General features: G+C 38.9%; 1 protein-coding gene across 1 annotated transcript in view; it reads right to left on the bottom strand.

Moving 5' to 3' along the window:
• Positions 1-1,033: 1,033 nt before the first annotated feature.
• The window catches only part of LOC122555503 (lymphocyte function-associated antigen 3-like), a 46,346-nt gene continuing 28,894 nt past the window's right edge, over positions 1,034-18,485 (bottom strand). The window contains exons 4-9 of the mRNA XM_087992800.1: positions 17,142-17,225; positions 12,176-12,232; positions 12,048-12,089; positions 7,053-7,115; positions 6,926-6,967; positions 1,034-4,603 (exon numbers count right to left, since the gene is read on the bottom strand). Coding sequence (XP_087848926.1) covers positions 4,554-4,603; positions 6,926-6,967; positions 7,053-7,115; positions 12,048-12,089; positions 12,176-12,232; positions 17,142-17,225 — 338 coding nt within the window. The 3' untranslated portion in view covers positions 1,034-4,553. The remainder of the gene's footprint in view (positions 4,604-6,925; positions 6,968-7,052; positions 7,116-12,047; positions 12,090-12,175; positions 12,233-17,141; positions 17,226-18,485) is intronic.

The raw sequence follows: 18,485 nt of genomic DNA, 5'->3' as shown, positions 1-18,485 counted from the left end.
ATAATTTGCATTTCAAGGGTAGATATTAGAGTCGTAGATATATGCAACAGGAAATCAGACCCTCCAGTCCAACTTGTCTATGCCAACCAAACATCATAAATTAATCTAGTCCCATTTGCCAGCACTTGGCCTATATCCCTCCAAACCCTTCCTAATCATGTATCCATCCAGGTGCCTTTTAAATGTTGAAATTGTACCAGCCTCCACTACTTCCTCTAGCAGATCATTCTGTACACGCACCACACTCTGCATGAAAATGTTGACTCGAGTCCCTTTTAAATCTTTCCCTTAGGCTAATGCCCTCTAGTTCTGGACTCTCAACCAGGGAAAGGACCTTCACTATAGACCCAATCCAAGCCCCTCATGATTTTATAAACCCAGAAGGGCTTATGCCCGAAACGTAGATTCTCCTGTTCCTTGGATGCTGCCTGACCTGCTGCGCTTTTCCAGCAACATATTTTCAGCTCTGATCTCCAGCATCTGCAGCCCTCACTTTCTACCTCTTAATTAACCTCTTCAGAGGTTATGACACACCTCTGGAGCAGGTAGAATTTGAAGCCCACAGGACACTTGAAGGGTATACTTGTGAAATCTGGAAGTACATACTTAACTGATGTAAATATTCTTGCTGGATGGGATGGAATCCATTTTTTAACCAATTAATGCAGGGAGTTCTTCCTGTATGATTACAATGAGGCTTTTTCTCTTTCGCCCTGCTATTTTAGCACTATTGTCAGTAGCAGTGTTTGGGCCTGTTATCATAAGGAAGTTCTGGTTCCTGCAGTATGTATGTACTGCTAATGCCAAATAGTTTTCTATTGTTTCCTCCCTACAACTGTGTGTGAAACAACTATAAGTCTGTGAAATAAATTGTACTGTAATGCTAGCCCACTCGATGCCAGCGTGATTTTTTGTCCCATAACTCTGAAGCATATAGCTGTAGTTAACTGGTTTATGTTATGCAAAATGCGCAGAAAACATTATGAACACAAGCAAAATAGATGTACCAAATTCGCTACAACACAACTGAAACTACCATCTTTCGTATTGCTTTATTTATTCTTAACCAATAAAGTAAAAAGATATATTCACATTTTTTCCAGAAAGCAAGCATGCATGAAAATAAAATTAAATAAAATAGAAAATATCAGTAGTGGTACTTGGCAAATATAGGTTTCAACTACTTCAATGCAGTCATTTTTGGCTACAAAATGGTCAGTTCTGTACTTTTGCAGTTTCAGTCGTATGAAACTAGGTTTTCTTAAAAAAAGCACTTTCATGTTCTGTTTTTAACAGTTTTTGATTGACTAAAAACTCAGTTACTTAAGAATCCACATGAAGTATTCTCCCTTTGTGTCCAGTTTCCACACTGCCCTTTGGCTTTTTCTCAATAGAAGAGGCCAGCAACCAGCATCGGAAAGGATTCATAACTCATCTGCAAACTAGAAAACTGCTACAAACCTGTGTGTGTTGTGGCACTGGTTTAGAGTTTGTCAACACAGCAAAGTCAAAAACCCAAGGTTAGATAGGAAGTGGGTGTTGTAGCAATGTCACTGAACTAAAAATCCAGAAGCCTGGGTTCATGACCTGGAGACACGAGTTCAAATCCTACCACGGCAGATGGTATAATTTGAACTCAACAGAAGTTGAGAATAAAAAGCCAGCCCGATGTCATCTGTGTAACCACTGTTGATAGTTGTTAAAAACCCATTTGGCTTATTTCAAGGAAGGGAATCTACCATCACTACCTGGTCTGTCCTACATGCAACTCCAGGTCTACAGTAATATGGTTGACTCTTAATTGCTGTCTCGGCAGTTAGGGATGCACAATAAATGCAGACCTAGCCAGTGACACCAATATTACCATGAATTAATTAAACTTGCTTCAAATGAAGGCAGTAAAATAGGATTTAAAACAAACTGCAAGTTAATACTATATTTCAAAAAGTAATTCTGGTCTTCTGTGCATAATTTCAGCAAAAGTCACTTTATTCTCATGTTATCTGCAAGTTGTAACACTAAACAATGACAAGTCCGTTCACAACATAACTTATATGTCAATTTTAAAAAATGCAATTTTGGCTAGGTTTAATAAACATCTTAACATTTTTAAAATTTGGTCATTGGACATGGGCATTGTTGGCAAGCTAGTTTGTATTGGCCATCCCTAGTTGCACTTGAGAAGGTGGTAGTGAGCTGCCTTCATTGTGGACCCGCAATGCCCTCATTTTGACCAAGTGACAATGAAAGAACAGTAATATATTTCCAGGTCATAAAGTAAAAATACGTAGATGTAAAATTACACTCTCCAATTCTTTCCATCATGGAATATTTTGTAGTTTAAAATTCAATTCCAAAAATTTAAAAATAAAATTGCCTACTGTATCAAATCACTCGTCTTAAAAAAAAAACATAGAACAGTACAGGCCCTTCGGCCCTCGATGCGGGGGGGGGGGGGGGGGGGGTGGGAGAGTGGAGAACACATTTCACACAGAGGATGGTGCGTGTATGGAATGAGCTGCCAGAGGAAGTGGTAGAGGCTAGTACAATTACAACATTTGCAAGCCATTTGGATGGGTATATGAATAGGAAGGGTTTAGAGGGATATGGGCAGAGTGCTGGCAAATGGGACTAGATTAGGTTAGGGTATCTGGTCGGCATGGATGATTTGGACCGAATGGTCTGTTCCCGTGCTGTACATCTCTACGAATGAGGTTAATTTAGAAAGGATCCCTCCTCTAGTGCACATCTTTTCCCAAACGTACCCATGTTTTCAAAGAAGCTAAATTAACAATGTGTTCTTGAGTTAAAGAGTTAGTCGATTAACTAATAAGATACAGGAAAGAATATTGAAATATGATACATACACAGGTTAGAAATTAGAGGCGAGTCCACAAGTCAAAAAGAGATGATCAGTCCTTGCCTGTCCATACAAATAGATTGTGAAATGCTGCAACAATTAAGGTAGATGATTCCAATGGTGCTGACGTTAGCTGTAGAACAGTTGATTGGAGATACTTGGTTCTGAAGTTAGTTGAAATAATTTGTCCACTTTCCTTCAAGACTAGTTTTGCTGACAACTTCTTTAGAACATCCTTTCTTTTGTATTCATGAAAGAATAAATTGCAATGTGTCTTTCAACCAGAAATGCCTTTCTTCACCTCATATGATATGGACTAAATGCCAGTAAGTGGGACTATTTTAGTTTGGGAAACCTGGTTGAAATGGACTAGTTGGACTGAAAGGTCTGTTTCTGTGCTGTATATGAGAATGTTTGCAGTCTGGATCATAACCGACAGATCACACTTTTTGAATGCACCTCCCTTTTAAGTGTTGCTGTTTGAAGTTCTCTTGACACTCTTCAGATGCAACATTCCATAGCCACAAGATTCCAGCCTGCCACTGATGTTATATAGCCTTCCATCTTTGGCTTGTATGTCTTACTTTCATAAAAACATATTTTCTTCTTAAAATGTTAAATATATCCGTTGGTAATTCATGGTTATGATACATAATCATGACACTTATTGCCATAGTTTAATTGTTGCTCTAAAAAATTCAAAATAATTTTCTTCAGTAAAATGATAAATAGAGAATAAACACTGTTGAAGTTTGTCTTCACAAATGTCAAACTGAAGATGACCTGAATGTCCATGTTTGGCTCTCAGCTCGTGAATTCTCTTCCATCACCACCTGAAAGTGCTACCTTGTGTTAGTGTTGCTTTGAGTGTCAAAATCTCTCTGTCGTGTCTTCTGATCCACAGATCTAATCTTTTGTTCCTTTCTCAGACCGGTTAAAATAACTTTAGCATGATCACTGCTGCAACAAATTAATTCACCATAAACCAGAAACAGAAGAAGTTGAGACTTTCAGGTATGTATGACGTAGGTGGCATTTTGGGGAGTTCATTTGTTTGATGCAAGTCTAGTTCATTTTTTTTTTAAATGAGGGAAGATGATGGCGTGGTGGCAAATGACATGGAATAGTAACCTAGAGACCCAGGAGATGGGTTCAAATTCTATACTTAATAAATCTAGAATTGAAAACTAATCTCATTTATGGAGGTCACAAAACTATAATTGATTATTACAAAAAACCCATCTAGTTCACCTATCTGCCAAACTTATTCAATCTGGCCAACTTAACTTCAGATCCACAGCAACATAGTTGACTCCTTGCTGCCTTCTATAATAACCAAGCAAGCTCAATGGCAATTAGAGTTAACCAAATAAAATGCCGACCTTGCCAGAGACACATCTGACAAAGGAAAGTGTTCCAGTTCTTTTGGCCTAATAAAAAAGTCCACAAATTGTAAATGCCATAAAACGGCTGGACCATAATCTTGGCAACAGCAACACAGTTAGCCCATTTCTTTTTCACAAGGTAAGAATGGTAGATGCAAATTAGTTGTTAATCTCAATATAGTGGCTTATACCAGCACTTGGTAACAAAGTATTCCAGCATCACTGACAGTTACAGTTCTTCTGTGGAGGTAGTCTTTCATTCTCCATCTTATTCAGTATCAGCCGAAGTGGTTACATACATTGTACCATTAGGATCCAACAGCTTTCTCAGCGCATTCATCAATATTCTTAGGTTCACCTGTAAACAAATAAAGGACAGTACTCTACATAAAATGCAGCAACTCTCAAAGTTTTTGTAGATTTAACTTTTCTCAAAATAGTGACCACAATCAATAGACTGATTGAGGACCACAAATGCAATGGAGCACGAACTTCACAGGAAGATTAATTAGTGATCCCCTATGGGCCATGTAAGGGTTATCACACACATCTTTTAGCAAATAAGCAGAGATCCAACATGCTGGAGTAGAACAGTACAGTTAAGTAAATGATGCACAGGATGCATCAAACACTGATGAATCCTAGAAATGAATATCTAAATCATTTCATTTTTCTGACTACAATACATAATATCCATAAGTCCAAATTATAACTGAAAGCAGAAACCTTACCATACTCAACTATATTGGATATCTTGTGAAACATCTCCTATTGAATATGAAATTGTATTTTATTTCATGATCTACTTAGCAGCCTTCAAAGAGCTGGAAGAACTGTGGAAGTGGGCTGGACTTTTTGCCTCCTAAAGCGTCAGTCTGCCCTTATATTTTCCTAAAATCCGTGACTACCAGTAATGGTATTCGGTGATTAACCGGCATAAGATTCGAATGTTATAGGGGTGGCACAGTGGTCAGTGGTTAGCACTACTGCCTCACAGCACCAGGGTCCCAGGTTCGATTCCAGCCTCAGGCAACTATTTGTGTGGACTTTGCACATTCTCCCAGTGTCTGTGTGGGTTTTCTCCGTGTGCTCCGGTTTCCTCCCACAGTCCAAAGATGTGCAGATCAGGTGAATTGGCCATGCTAAATTGCCCATAGTGTTAGGTGCATTAGTCAGAGGGAATTGGGTCTGGGTGGGTTAGTCTTTGGAGGGTCGGTGTGGACTGGTTGGGCTGAAGGGCCTGTCTCCACACTGTAGAGAATCTAATCTAATCTAATCTAATCTAATCTAATCCTTCACGGTCGCTAGGCCTTACCCTGTAATTTGCTGACAAATAGTAATGTGAATACAGCTATATCGAACAGATTGCAGAGGATCACGAGGCAGAACACAGTCATCTATTTAAGGGAAATTAGGGATTAGCCTTGGCACAGACATCTGTATTTCATGAACAGATTAAAACAAGGATAGAAGCAGAATTCTGGACAACAGATAGATCAGAAGGATGGATGAGTGGGGATGTGACTGAATACAATCAAGTGTGATATGATGGAGAACAATGGAGAGGTATCAACACCTAAATGGTACTAGTTTTAAGGAGTTCAAAGGTAGATGTTTTGAGTAGGGCTAGGGAAGGTGGAAATAGTCACAAAACTTTAAGACACAGGGCAATTGATAATATGGTAAATAAGGGCATTGAATACCAAAACAAGAAACTTGTGCTAAATCTTCAAAACTGGTTTGGCTTCAGGTGAAGTGCTGGGTAGAATTCAGAGAGCCATAATTCCAGAAGGTTGGCCAGGAGTGAGAAAGGGTACAGAGAAGATTTGGAGATAGGGAGGATTGTATGTGCTGGGAAGTCAGAATTGGTAAAATGTGGAGCTAGAAAAAGGAACAGCAGGTCAAGCAGCATCAGAACAGCATGAGAGTCGACATTTCAGGAAGGACCCTTCATCAGAGAGGATTTGCCAAAACACCAATGATGCGGTCAAGATTGAATGAGCTGATGTCATTCCCGACAAAAACAGATAAGATCGAGAGAAAAGAGACCGAATAGAGGCATTAAAAGGTCTCCACACAGTGGGTATGGAGGAAGTTACCATTTTTTTGAAGAGAGAGGAAATGAGGAGAATTTCCTTTCACAATGAGAGTTATGTTGCTGGAATGTAATACATGAAGAGGTGATGGAACCAGATCTCGTGGGAGCTTTCTAAAGGCAGCTGAACATATATTTCAAGGGAACTAATTTTCAGTGTGAAAAGAGCTGTGATTTGTATCTAAATTTGACAGCTCTTTCAAGGAGCCAAAACAGGTTGAATGGGCCAAATGGCTTGTGTCCTGGCTTTCTTTTTCCTCCCAGAGCCTCAGTCTGTCCTTGCATTTTCTTAATTTCCATGTCTACCAGCAATGGTATTCGGTGATTAACCAGCATAACATTGAATGTTATCGGGAGGAGTGGTTGATTTTGTATCAGCTTTTCTCCATTTCAGAAGTGTATTCTCAATGGATATCACACAAACACATCTTTGAGAAGAAATACAGAAGTTCTTTCAGAAATGCCTGAAGACTTACCCTACCCATACTTACAGATACAGCTGGGCTTAGTCCAGTATTTTCAGAAGATAATTGAGAAAGTAACCAACAACAAACAATTACTCAGTAAGGTCTGTAATATACTCACTTTGTGTGGAGGGATTTTCAACTGTTGACTCTTCTCGATTTTCTAAGCAAATAGAATCAAATATAATGTCACAAACAGAAGATAGGAAGATGATTTAACATTACTGAGGATAGCTGTAGGTTGTTACCTTGCAAGGACTCTTCACAATAATTTTGCAGATCTGATGCTCTCTCTTCTGACTCATTGTTACCTAAGGAAAAAAAAGATTTGCATCAAAACTGTCATGTCAATTACAAATAAATACTAGAAAATTGAAACAATCAGAAAGCTAAACTTGCATGTAATCTGAAAATGTCATTATAAAATCCCAAAATTGTGCATATACAAGTAATCTTGGGTTTCCCATCATCAGGTAATCTTGGTCATGTAGTGTGATAATTTATCATGAATGACTGATGACAGTGAAACACTTGACTTCTGAAGTGGAGAAATGTTGATACAGAATCAACCCCTTCTCCCTATAACATTCAATCTTATTCGGTTAATCACCAAATACCATTGCAGGTAGTCATGGATTTTAAGTCCAGAACAAGAGGGCATAGGTTTAGGGTGAGAGGGGAAAGATATAAAAGAGACCTAAGGGGCAACATTTTCACGCAGAGGGTGGTACGTGTACAGATTGAGCTGCCAGAGGATGTGGTGGCAGAGGCTGGTACAATTGCAACATTTAAGAGGCATTTGGATGGGTATATGAATAGGAAGGGTTGGGAGGTTTATGGGCTGGGTGCTGGCAGGTGAGACTAGATTGGGTTGGGATATCTGGTTGGCGTGGAAGGGTTGGACTGAAGGGTTTGTTTCTATGCTGTACATCTTTATGACAGACTGATGCTCCAGGAGAAAAAAAAACAGCCTCTTCAACAGTTCTTCCAGCTCTTAGAAGGCTGCTAAATAGATCATGGAATAAAATACAATTTCATATTCAATAGGAGATCTTTCACAAGATATTCAATGTTTGTTACATAAATATAGTTTAATATGGTAAGGTTTTTGCTTTGTTATAATTTGGATTTATGAATATTATGTATTGTAGTCAGAAAAATGAAATGATTTAACTGTTCACTTCTAGGATTCATCAGTGTTTGATGCATCCATGTGCATCATTTATAGAGAAACTTTGATTATCCAAAGGACACGGGAGGGGAATATTTTCTTCAGTTAATCAAATGCCAGATAACATAATTAGCCATGCATTGGGACCTTGTGACCTTGCTCGGATCATCCGAAATTTGGTTGATCAAATGTCGGAATATCAAGGTTCCTCTGTACTTAACTGTACTGTTCAACTCCAGCACGCCTGTTTGCTAAAGGATATGTGAGATTTCCCCATTGGCCTTGTAGGGGTAATCACTAATTAATCTCCCTGTGGAGTTCATCGAATAGGAGTTCTCCAGGTAACGGGCAATAGTCTGACCAGCTGGGGTCCCCAACCCCAGACTGGGAAGGCCACATTCAAGTCCTGCCTGCACTAGAGGTGTGTAATAAAGTCTCTGAAACAGGTTGATGAGAAAAATAAGTAAGTTAAAATTAAAAAAAAATCTTTACAAATTATGGATTAAACAACAAACCCAAAGGGCCCTTGTGACACAACAGTAGTAACACTACCTCTGAACAGGTTGATTGGATACTAAAAGCTTAGTCATAATGCTAGTTTTTAAAATGAGTTTAAAGCAGGAAAGGGAGACATAGACAATTAGAAAATGAATATGGCAGCTATTAGAAGAAAGAGTTAGGTAAGGGATAGTTTTTGACTGCCAAAAGCATGACAATAAATAGAACAAAAAAAAAGATATTCCCAAGCACAGACCTCAAAGGAAACAGGAATCTCAGGTTCTAGCCTGCAGAGGTAGAGATTACTAGAGATAGGGATGGATGAGGCCAAGGGGTGACAAAGGTGAAAACAAGAATCAGAATTTAAAATTGACAGATTAATTAACAGCAAAGAGAGATGGGTGACTGGGACTTGCTGTAAATTAGGCAGCAAACCTTTGGGCAGCCTCACCTTTGGAGAAGCTAGAATCTGGAATTCTGGTTAGAAACACTTGAATATTCACATCTGGAAATAATGAAGGGATAGATAAGGGTTGCAGTAGAAGCAGAGTTGCACAATGTTACAGAGACTGATACAAGTACTGTTGGAGATGACACAGATGTGGCGAGAAGCTCAACTCAGAATCAACATGACACCAAGGTTACAAACTGTCAGCCTCAGACAGTTACCAGACAGAAGGATGGAGTTGGTAGCCAGGGAATGATGACAATTGCAGGGGCTAGACTGAAGACTTCAGTTTTCTGAGTATTTACACGGAGGAAATTTCTAATCTTACGGGACTAGATGTCAACAAGCAGTTTGAGAGTGTAGCAACAACATAGGGACTGACAGATGTTGGTGATATTAAACTGAGCGTCATCAGCGTACTTGTGAAACTGACGCTACGTTTTCAGATAACACTGCTGAGGACCAGAATGTAGATAAGAAAATGGAATGCAAACAGAATGACAAGGAACAAGACACGCTTACTACACCTCTACCTGGCCTTAGCAATCTCGGGCTAATAAGCACTACTTAAATGGAGAAAGACTGAAGAACTCTAGAGAAATGAGGGATTTGCACGTTTTTGTCCATGAATCACAAAAAGCTAGCAATCAAGATCGGTGGGTAATAGGGAAACCAAATGGAATATTGGCCTTTATTTCAAAGGGAACGGAGTGGAGAGTAGGGAGGTTTTGCTAAACTATACAAGACACTAGTTAGACTGCAGGAGAAAGTGAGGTCTGCAGATGCTGGAGATCAGAGCTGGAAATATGTTGCTGGAAAAGCGCAGCAGGTCAGGCAGCATCCAGGGAACAGGAGAATCGACGTTTCGGGCATAAGCCCTTCTTCAGGAATCACATTCCTGAAGAAGGGCTTATGCCCGAAACGTCGATTCTCCTGTTCCCTGGATGCTGCCTGACTTGCTGCGCTTTTCCAGCAACACATTTCCAGCACTAGTTAGACTGCAGCTGGAATACTGTGAACAGTTTGGGTCCCTTATCTAAGGAAATATATATCCACATTGGAGGCAGTCCAAAGGGTTCACCACATGAATACCAAGTATTGAAGGACACCCTAATGAGGACAGGTTGAGTAGATTATGCCTGTACTTGTTGAAATGTAGAAGAATGAGAGATGACCTTACTGAAACATACAAGACCTTTTGGGGACTTGACAGGGTAGACATGTAAAGATTGTTTCTTATTTTAGGAGAGTCTAGAACAAAAAAGGTTATAATCTCAGAATAAGAGGTTGCATATTTTTGGCTGGGCCTTCAAATGGATTCAAGGCTGAGATAAGATAGATTTTTAATCAGGAAGGGAATCAAGCGTTATGGGAAAAAGGCAGGAAAGTGGAGTTTAGGTTTATTAGATCAATCACAATTTAACTGAATGGCAGAGCAGACTCAATTTGCTAAATGCCAAACTTTTGCTCCTACATCTTATGGTCTTAATAAAGCCAGAGAAAAATAAAGGCTAAGAATCCCTATTCAGACGGATCTTGGAGAACTGTGTTCTGGCTCAAGTTGGCACCCTCAAAGTTCCAAGGTGCCAAAACAAGTAGTACAATTTGTTTTTGACTCAGTGGCAGCAATCATTTGCCTTGGTGGAAAATTGTACGTTCAAGCTCCATCCTGAAACACGAGCAAACTATTCAGGTACAGTATTGCACTGAAGGGCAAGCCCTACTCTGTTAGATCTGACGTCTTTTCACTGTGACACTACATGATTCAAAGGATTGTATAGCATTGTTTCAAGAGCCTGGAGCATTTTTGAAATCCTGACCAACCTTTTTCCTAAACCAGACAATCTAACAAACAAAAAATTATTTTGTTGCTCTTTGTGGGACTTTGCGATGTACAAATTAAAAAAAGATGTAGGGAACATAATTTCAAAGTCAGGAATGGTATAAAATATGATGACATAGTAATTAGTTAGCAGGTGTATCATGGCAGCAATTTGTACCATGAACACGATGTATTGCAGGAACCTGCAAAAGCTCCTCAACAGCATCTTCCAAATTTTTTCCCACCTAAAGTAAATGATGCACATGCGTGCATCAAACCCTGATGAATCCTAGAAACAAATAGCTAAATTATTTCACTTTTCTGACTACAATACTTATCCATAAGTCTAAATTATAACAAACCAAAAATCTTAACTTATGAAACTATATTTGTTACAGACATTGGATATCTTATCAGACTCCTATTGAACAAGACTGAATCAGCTGATGCTACTCGTGACAAAAACAGATAAGATTGAGGGAAGAGAGACCTAATAGAGACATTAAAAGATCTCCATTCAGTGAGTATGGAGAAACTTTCCATTTTTTGAAAAGAATAAGAGAGGAAATGAGGAGAATTTCCTTTCACAATGAGAGTTATGTTGCTGGAATGTAATACATGAAGAGGTGATGGAATCAGATCTTGGGGGAGCTTTCTAAAGGCAGCTAAACATATATTTCAATGGAACTAATTTTCAGTGGGAAAAGAGCTGTGGTTTGTATCTAAATTTGACAGCTCTTTCAAGGAGCCAGCACAGGTTGAATGGGCCAAATGGCTTCTGTTCTGCAACTTTCCCTGTACTAGATAGATTTTAGATTACCTACAGTATTGAAACAGGCCCTTCGACCGAACAAGTCCATACTGACCCTCTGAAGAGTAACCCACCCAGACCCATTCCCCTACCCAACATTTACCCCTGACTAATGCACCTGACATTATGGGCAATTTAACATGGCCAATTCACATAGCCTGCACATCTTTGGATTGTGGGAGGAAACCTGAGCACCCGGAGGAAACCCATGCAGCCACGGGGAGAATGTGCAAACTCCACAGACACAGTTGCCCGAGGTGGGAATCGTACCCAGGTCTCTGGCGCAGTGAGGCGGCAGTGCCAACCACTGAGCCACTGTGCCACACTCCACGCAAACACATCTTTGAGAAGTAGTACAGAAATTCTTTCAGAAATGCCTGGAGTCTTACCTTACCCATCCTTACATAGATAGCTGGGCGTAGTCCAGTATTTGAGAAGATAATTAAGAAAGTAACCTGCAACAATTACTTCATAAGGTCTGTAATATACTCACTTTTTGTGGGTGCAGTTGCAGCTGACAACTCTCCTCGATTTTCTAAGCACATAGAATCAAAAATATATGTCATAAACTGAAGACAGGAAGATGATTTAATATTACTGAGGATAGCTGTAGGTCGTTACCTTGCGGCACTTTGTTATATTCCTGAGGTGGTGCTCGGTCTTCTGTCTTACTCTTACCTAAGAACAAAAATCAGATTTGGATCAAAACCGTTTCCTGTCCATTACAAAGAAATAGTAGAAACTTGGAAGAACTCGAAAGCTAAACTTATGTGAACTCTGAAAACTTCAATATAAAATCCTAATGTTTCCCATCATCAGGTAATTTTGGTCAATGGAGAAAACCTGACACAGAATCCATCCCTCCTCACTTTAACAGGCAATCTTATGTCAGCTAATCATTAAATCATTGCTGGCAGCCATGGAATTTAGGAATATACGAGGACAGACTGAGCCTTTAGGGAGGGAAAAAAAAACCCAGTTCTCTTCCACAGGATTTTTTCCCCCAATGTTTCAGTTTTTATGAAGTTGCTAAATAGATTGTCGAATAATGTATAATTTCATATTTGACAGGAGTTTATCCAATGTCTGGAACATAAATATAATTTCATAGGTTTACATTTTTCCTTCAGTTATAAATTTGGATTTATGGATATGATTTGCACTGAGAAATAATGGAATGATTTAGCTGTCCATTTCTGTGATGATGCATCACATTTACTTGACTGTACTGTTCAACTCCAGCATGTCAGATCTCTGCCTGTTTGCTAAAAGATGCAAGTGATTTCCCATGGGTCATTTAGGGGCTATCACTAATTATTCTCCCTGTGGAGCTCATAGGGTATGAGTTCCCTTGGTAACTGCCTAGCTGGAACTACCTACCCCTGGACTGGGAGGCCTACCTGCTCCAGAGGAGTTAACAATATCTCCGACAGGTTGATTGGAAAAATAGGTTAAATAAATAAACTTTTCCTTCAAAAATAGGGGGGAAAAAAGCACACTCAAAGGGCCCTCGTTTCAAAATGATAGTATCCCTACCTCTGAACCAGAAAGTGTGGATTCAAGTCCTACTTGCTCCAGAGGTGTGTGATAACATCTCTGGACAGATTGATTAAACAGTGAAAAAAATAAAGCAGACTCACCATCTCTCCCTCACCTTTGATGGTTTGCATTGCCCTTAACAGGCTTTACACATAAATTATTTAATTGAAAACATGGATGATTTACAGCTTGTGGTTAATAGCGAGGGAAATATACCAATTTGATTAGTGAGGAGGAAAAATAATTCATTTATGTGCAATAACACTTTTGGATAAACAAGAAGAGATAAAACAGATCGAGGGATGAGTCTACAGAACTGTCAGTCCTGGGCTGGGACTAGCCTTTGTATGCAATGAGTGTTGAATCAATTTTGGTGTTCACCAATAAATGGTGTTCCTTTCCAGTCAGGCTTCCTGAGTTATTACAGTTTGTTCATTCATTTTGAAACAATGGGTTGATAATTATAATTCTATGAATGTTTGTAACAATATATAAGTTTTCAGGGTCTTTATCATAATAACCTGTGATGAAAACCATTTTTTTGTGCATTTGACTGATCCAAAGAAAGTATCAGTCACCTCCAATATTGCCTAGAAACAAGGATGGGCTTTGTTGCAAGGTTTTCAATCATTTACTCAAAACGTCAGGCAGTCAGAAAGTGCGACAGTGAGATGGAGAGTTGAATCAGGATTCATGTTAAGCAGTGCTACTGAAAAGGCCATTAGTTCAGTATACTTGTTAAGGAGGAAGTTCCAACAGCAGCTGGACAAAACTGTGCAGCTAGCTTGTGAAAGTAGTTCTAAAGACCAGTGGGTTCAGCTAAATTCTGGAGTTATTGGATTCTCTTACAGAGTACCTTTATGATTAGATGATTCAAATAAACATTCTTTAGCAATTTGTAAATGAGAATCATTGATAGTCAAGACCGATATAAACACTTATGTCCAAAGGATCTCTCTTTAAATATTTATGCCATGCTTAAGTCAAATCATTTAACAGTAAATGTCTTTTCGATGCATTTCTATTCTCAACAACAGTTTAGTGATTGTTATTAGACGAACAATCTAGAAACCTGAACTAGGGAATCAGAGACATAGGTTTAAGTCCTACCATGCCAGTTGGACAGTTTAAATTCAATTAAATAAATAAATCTGTAACATGAATGGTGATTAAAAAAAAACAACCAAATGGTCCTGAAAAAAGTGCATACATTAGAGAAGGAACTTGTTGCCTTCATTTAATCTGAACAACAACATGCTACTCTGGCTCATTCTCAACTATCTTTCAAATGGCCATGAAAGGCATTCAGTTGTTGCTCACTTCCACCTCATCAAGCCTAACTCGAAATGGGCAAGAAAAGCAATAATCGGACATTGTCTGGATGGGGTGGGTTATTGGTAGTACTCAGCGTTTAGGCTGTGTGTGAGAGCAGTGAGGAGGAATGGGCCAACAGTACTTAGAAGTACCTTCAATTTTATTTCAGGAGGAACCTTCCTGTTCCATGATTCCACATTCAGTAAGTATCTTTAGGAAATGTTTATTTCTGAAGATTTTATTTCAAGCTGCATATAGACCTATTTCTCCTGAACAAAGCTGAGGCTGACTGTCTTGAGGAAAACCAATATTGCAGAGGAGACTTGAACAGACGCAAGTTGGTTTATTTACTTTGGTTAAAAAGGAGTGAGCAACATTTCTGCCTGGACCTTGTTTTGTGAATAAAACAGGAATTAAGCTTCTCGGTGTTGTCTTAAGAAAGAACCTACTTAGTAGATTTCATATATTATACAAATTATAGGCAGGGGAACTTGTCTGGTACCCTAGCCATCATTTATTCCTCACTCAGCATTTTACAATATGTGGTATTTTGCTGCTATTTGTGGGACTTGCTGTATGCAAATTGATGCCATGTTTCCCTAATATTACAACAATAACTATACTGCAACAGATGATTGTGAAGAATACAAGGTTTCAGTTGATTCCACAATACATAATTGAAAAGCCCCACAATTCTTTCATAAATACTTTATATTTAAATTCTAATTCCACACTTCAGAGTATCTGATTCAGGCTTTTCCATAAGATAATCTCAAAAGAAAGGTGGTAGCAATTACCAAGAGGAAGCTATAATCCATTCTGGACTGTTTTGGTATGCAATTTATTTTTAAAAAACAGCTATTAAAATAAACCTGATGGAGGGAACAGGGAGAATATTTATAATTACTGTTAACAATTGAAAGGGTTATGATGCATTAGTGTTTTAGAAGCTTTTGTGTGCCTTAATTCTTTATGCTATCCAAGACAGAAATCAGATTTGTAACAAAATTGGCATATCTGAAGAACCACAAGAAACCTGGGATAATTGGAAGTAGTACAGGCTGATGGGTGGTCCAAAGCTATCAATTTTCTACAGCAATATATGGCTCAACAATGGTCCCTTTTTCAGATATTTTCCCCCCAAAATATTCCCCTTCCATTGTGTGTATGTGTTGTGGACGTAGTTAGAAAGAAAGAGAAGAAAGGATGAAATGTGGCACCAACTGATGAGCAGCATGGGCTTTCTGAAAATTCCACATACTTCACACTGACTGCTTCTCATTCTAAACAAAAAAAGAGTCACTAGGAACATTTATTGTACTTCGTATAACTATTAATACTGTTCATGTATTTCCCGTCAGCCTTTTCCACTTTAAATTCCCAGTGCACCTCTTTTATAATGAAAACTGCCCAGGTTTGTCATAGTGTGATACATCGGTACTTCCACTAGAGGTGCAGATTTTTACACAGTTCAACAAGACAGTTTCCATTATAAATTCTGTAATTCGGTTTATATTGGAGTGATGAAGCTGCTCCGTTAACAAGGTTAGGTTGTCCTTGGGTTTTTTTTAAAAAGATCGTAAAGACACAGACTCCGAAATATCTGGTGTTGATCTTGAGAATGTATAAGCTTTCCTTAAACCTGAAAGCAATGAAAGGGGAGTGGCCAGTTCTCCCAACTCAGCTTTTCTCTGGTTTGGTACATTTTTTTTAAAGCAGTCTGGCTGTTGGCTGAAAGCAGTCAGTTCAGTTTGAGCCTGCTGATCCAAGTAGCAGCATAATGGAAAGAGTGTATTCCATGCTACTCTCTCTCCTGTAAGACCTTGTGTTTGATTTTACCTTTTGGGTCAAGGGGGCGTTTATGGGAATTGTTGCAAATTTTTGGAACAGCATCATTAAAGTTGAAATAAGCTGTTGGGTTTTCGGATAGGTTAAGTTATTCGGTACTTTGTTCTTGTTTGTGTTTCATTCCATAATCTTATCAATAAATTCTGTTTTGTTTAAAACTAAGTGGTTTGACAGCTGCATCTCTCCTGGAACATCCATGTTACACCTGCTTAAAACAACTCACAAAGTTAGGGCCTGGGCTACTTCCTTGAAATGTTTTGAGGGAGTCTGGCCTGGTGCATAACACTGGAAATGCAAAAAAAAACACAATGGATGACTTCAAGATGGGCATTGAGTGATATCCAAGTCCCAGCATCGTTTCACCCCTCTTCACTTGGAGTATCCACTGAGTCTCAATTGTCAATATGCTCATGGCATTTCCATGGGTTACTGATACCCCATGCCATTATACTGGAACATCCAAGACAAAGCGTAGCCAGAAGCTGAAGCTGGACAAGAACAAAAAGATCCAACTCAAGATTCCCATTTTAAATTCTGCATAACAATGTGCATACCTTCATGTAATAACCATAAAACAAGAAATGTAGGTTAGTAGTTCATTTTATCAGCAGAAGCATATTTTTTCTGCAGCATTGCCTCTGGAACTAGGAGTTAAAACTACCTATCACCACTGGTGGAAGGTACAATTACAAGGTGATGAGGTTAAATGGGTAGTTTTCGCAAAGTAACACATGATTATAGAACAGAGTTCCCTACAGGAGTGTGTCCAGATACAAAACACTTAATATGTAAATAGATATGAAGCTGAGTCAAAGGCAAAACATTTAAGAGGATTAGTTTTGTCAGTAATTGCCTTTGGTTATGGCAGTGAGGGCTGGATACCTACGTTTCTGTACGAACAGCAAGGACAAGATGACAGCAACCAAACTCAATACGGAAAATATCAGACAATAATGTTTACGACCATTTTCTAAAAAAAAAAGGAGAAACACAATTAAAGACCAGTTTTTCAGGGTAAGATTAACAAATTCTGCAGCATGATTGGTCTGTACCTTCTGATGGCATTAACAGCGGACATTTGGACCTCATGGCATTATACACTGAAGAAAGCCCTAATCCATGCGACGCCCAATGGATACAAATTTGGTTCCCAGGCCACTCTGAAAAGCTCTTTGTCATTGACTTTAGTATCAGAGATTTGGGCATCATACTGAGACTGATTTTTACTCCTTTTTAAAAAATAATTACCTTGGGCAAAGGACAACTGCACACCCATTCTCTAAATGCCATTCCTTTAAATTCATTTCCTGCTCTGTCTTAGTGACCAGTGCACTGACACGTCCAAAGATGATTCACACCCCATGTCACTGACCTATAGACCCAGGATCAAATGTGCTCGCCATATAAAACACAGCTGGACAAGGATCGATTGCTGCCACTGAATTCTATCTGTACTGGGAAGGCTCAAAACTCCCCCAGCTGTTAAAGTGTTCATTACACTCCTGGACCATCTACAATACATACTTTTGCCAAGGCAGCCCCTCCCAGCATCTTCAACGATATATCCCTCTTGTCCTGTTGCATGATAAATGCCCTCATTGCTTAATTTTGAAATTATCCTCACTTTCAAGTTCCTCCATGGGTCTCACATCCCCGCAGACTTTCCCCGTCTCTCACTGCTAAGCTTGCCACGTGAAATTTAGCTTCTTTGATCATCCCCAATGATCACTCCAGTAGTAGTGCTGGTATCTTGAGTTACTTAGGCACCTAACTCTGAAATTCCTTTCTTAAATATTCAACTCTCTAACACTTCCCTCTTTCAACACTTCTTAAAGTCTACCTTTATGACTAAGTTTTACACCACATATCTTGAAATCCCACTATGTGGTTCACGATCCAATTTTGTTTCATCATGCTCCTCTGAAGCTCCTTAGGTTGTTTTTTTACTTTCATCCTACTGATTATTGATTTCCTGGAATTTCATCATATATGCCTGATGTTTGGCATTGGTTACAGGTTAACAAAGGTTAGCCCTAGCTGTTCAAATTTCATGCTGCCATTCCCTCATCACATTGAAGTAATGTAGAGATGATAGGCACTAATGCATGAGATTTGATTTCTGCAACTGGAAACCAATTAAACATTTATAGAGTAGTCTCCTGTTTTTATTAAGATTGAGATATGAAACTGAGCGAGAGTCCTCATTTTTACAAACACAAACCTTTCACAG

Source organism: Chiloscyllium plagiosum, unplaced genomic scaffold (assembly GCF_037043375.1).
Source record: "Chiloscyllium plagiosum isolate Xiang-an unplaced genomic scaffold, Cpla_swu_hap1 HiC_scaffold_12, whole genome shotgun sequence".
Taxonomy (NCBI): domain Eukaryota; kingdom Metazoa; phylum Chordata; class Chondrichthyes; order Orectolobiformes; family Hemiscylliidae; genus Chiloscyllium; species Chiloscyllium plagiosum.
The sequence above is the reverse complement of the archived record's forward strand: the minus strand, read 5'-3'. Positions and strand labels throughout refer to the sequence as shown.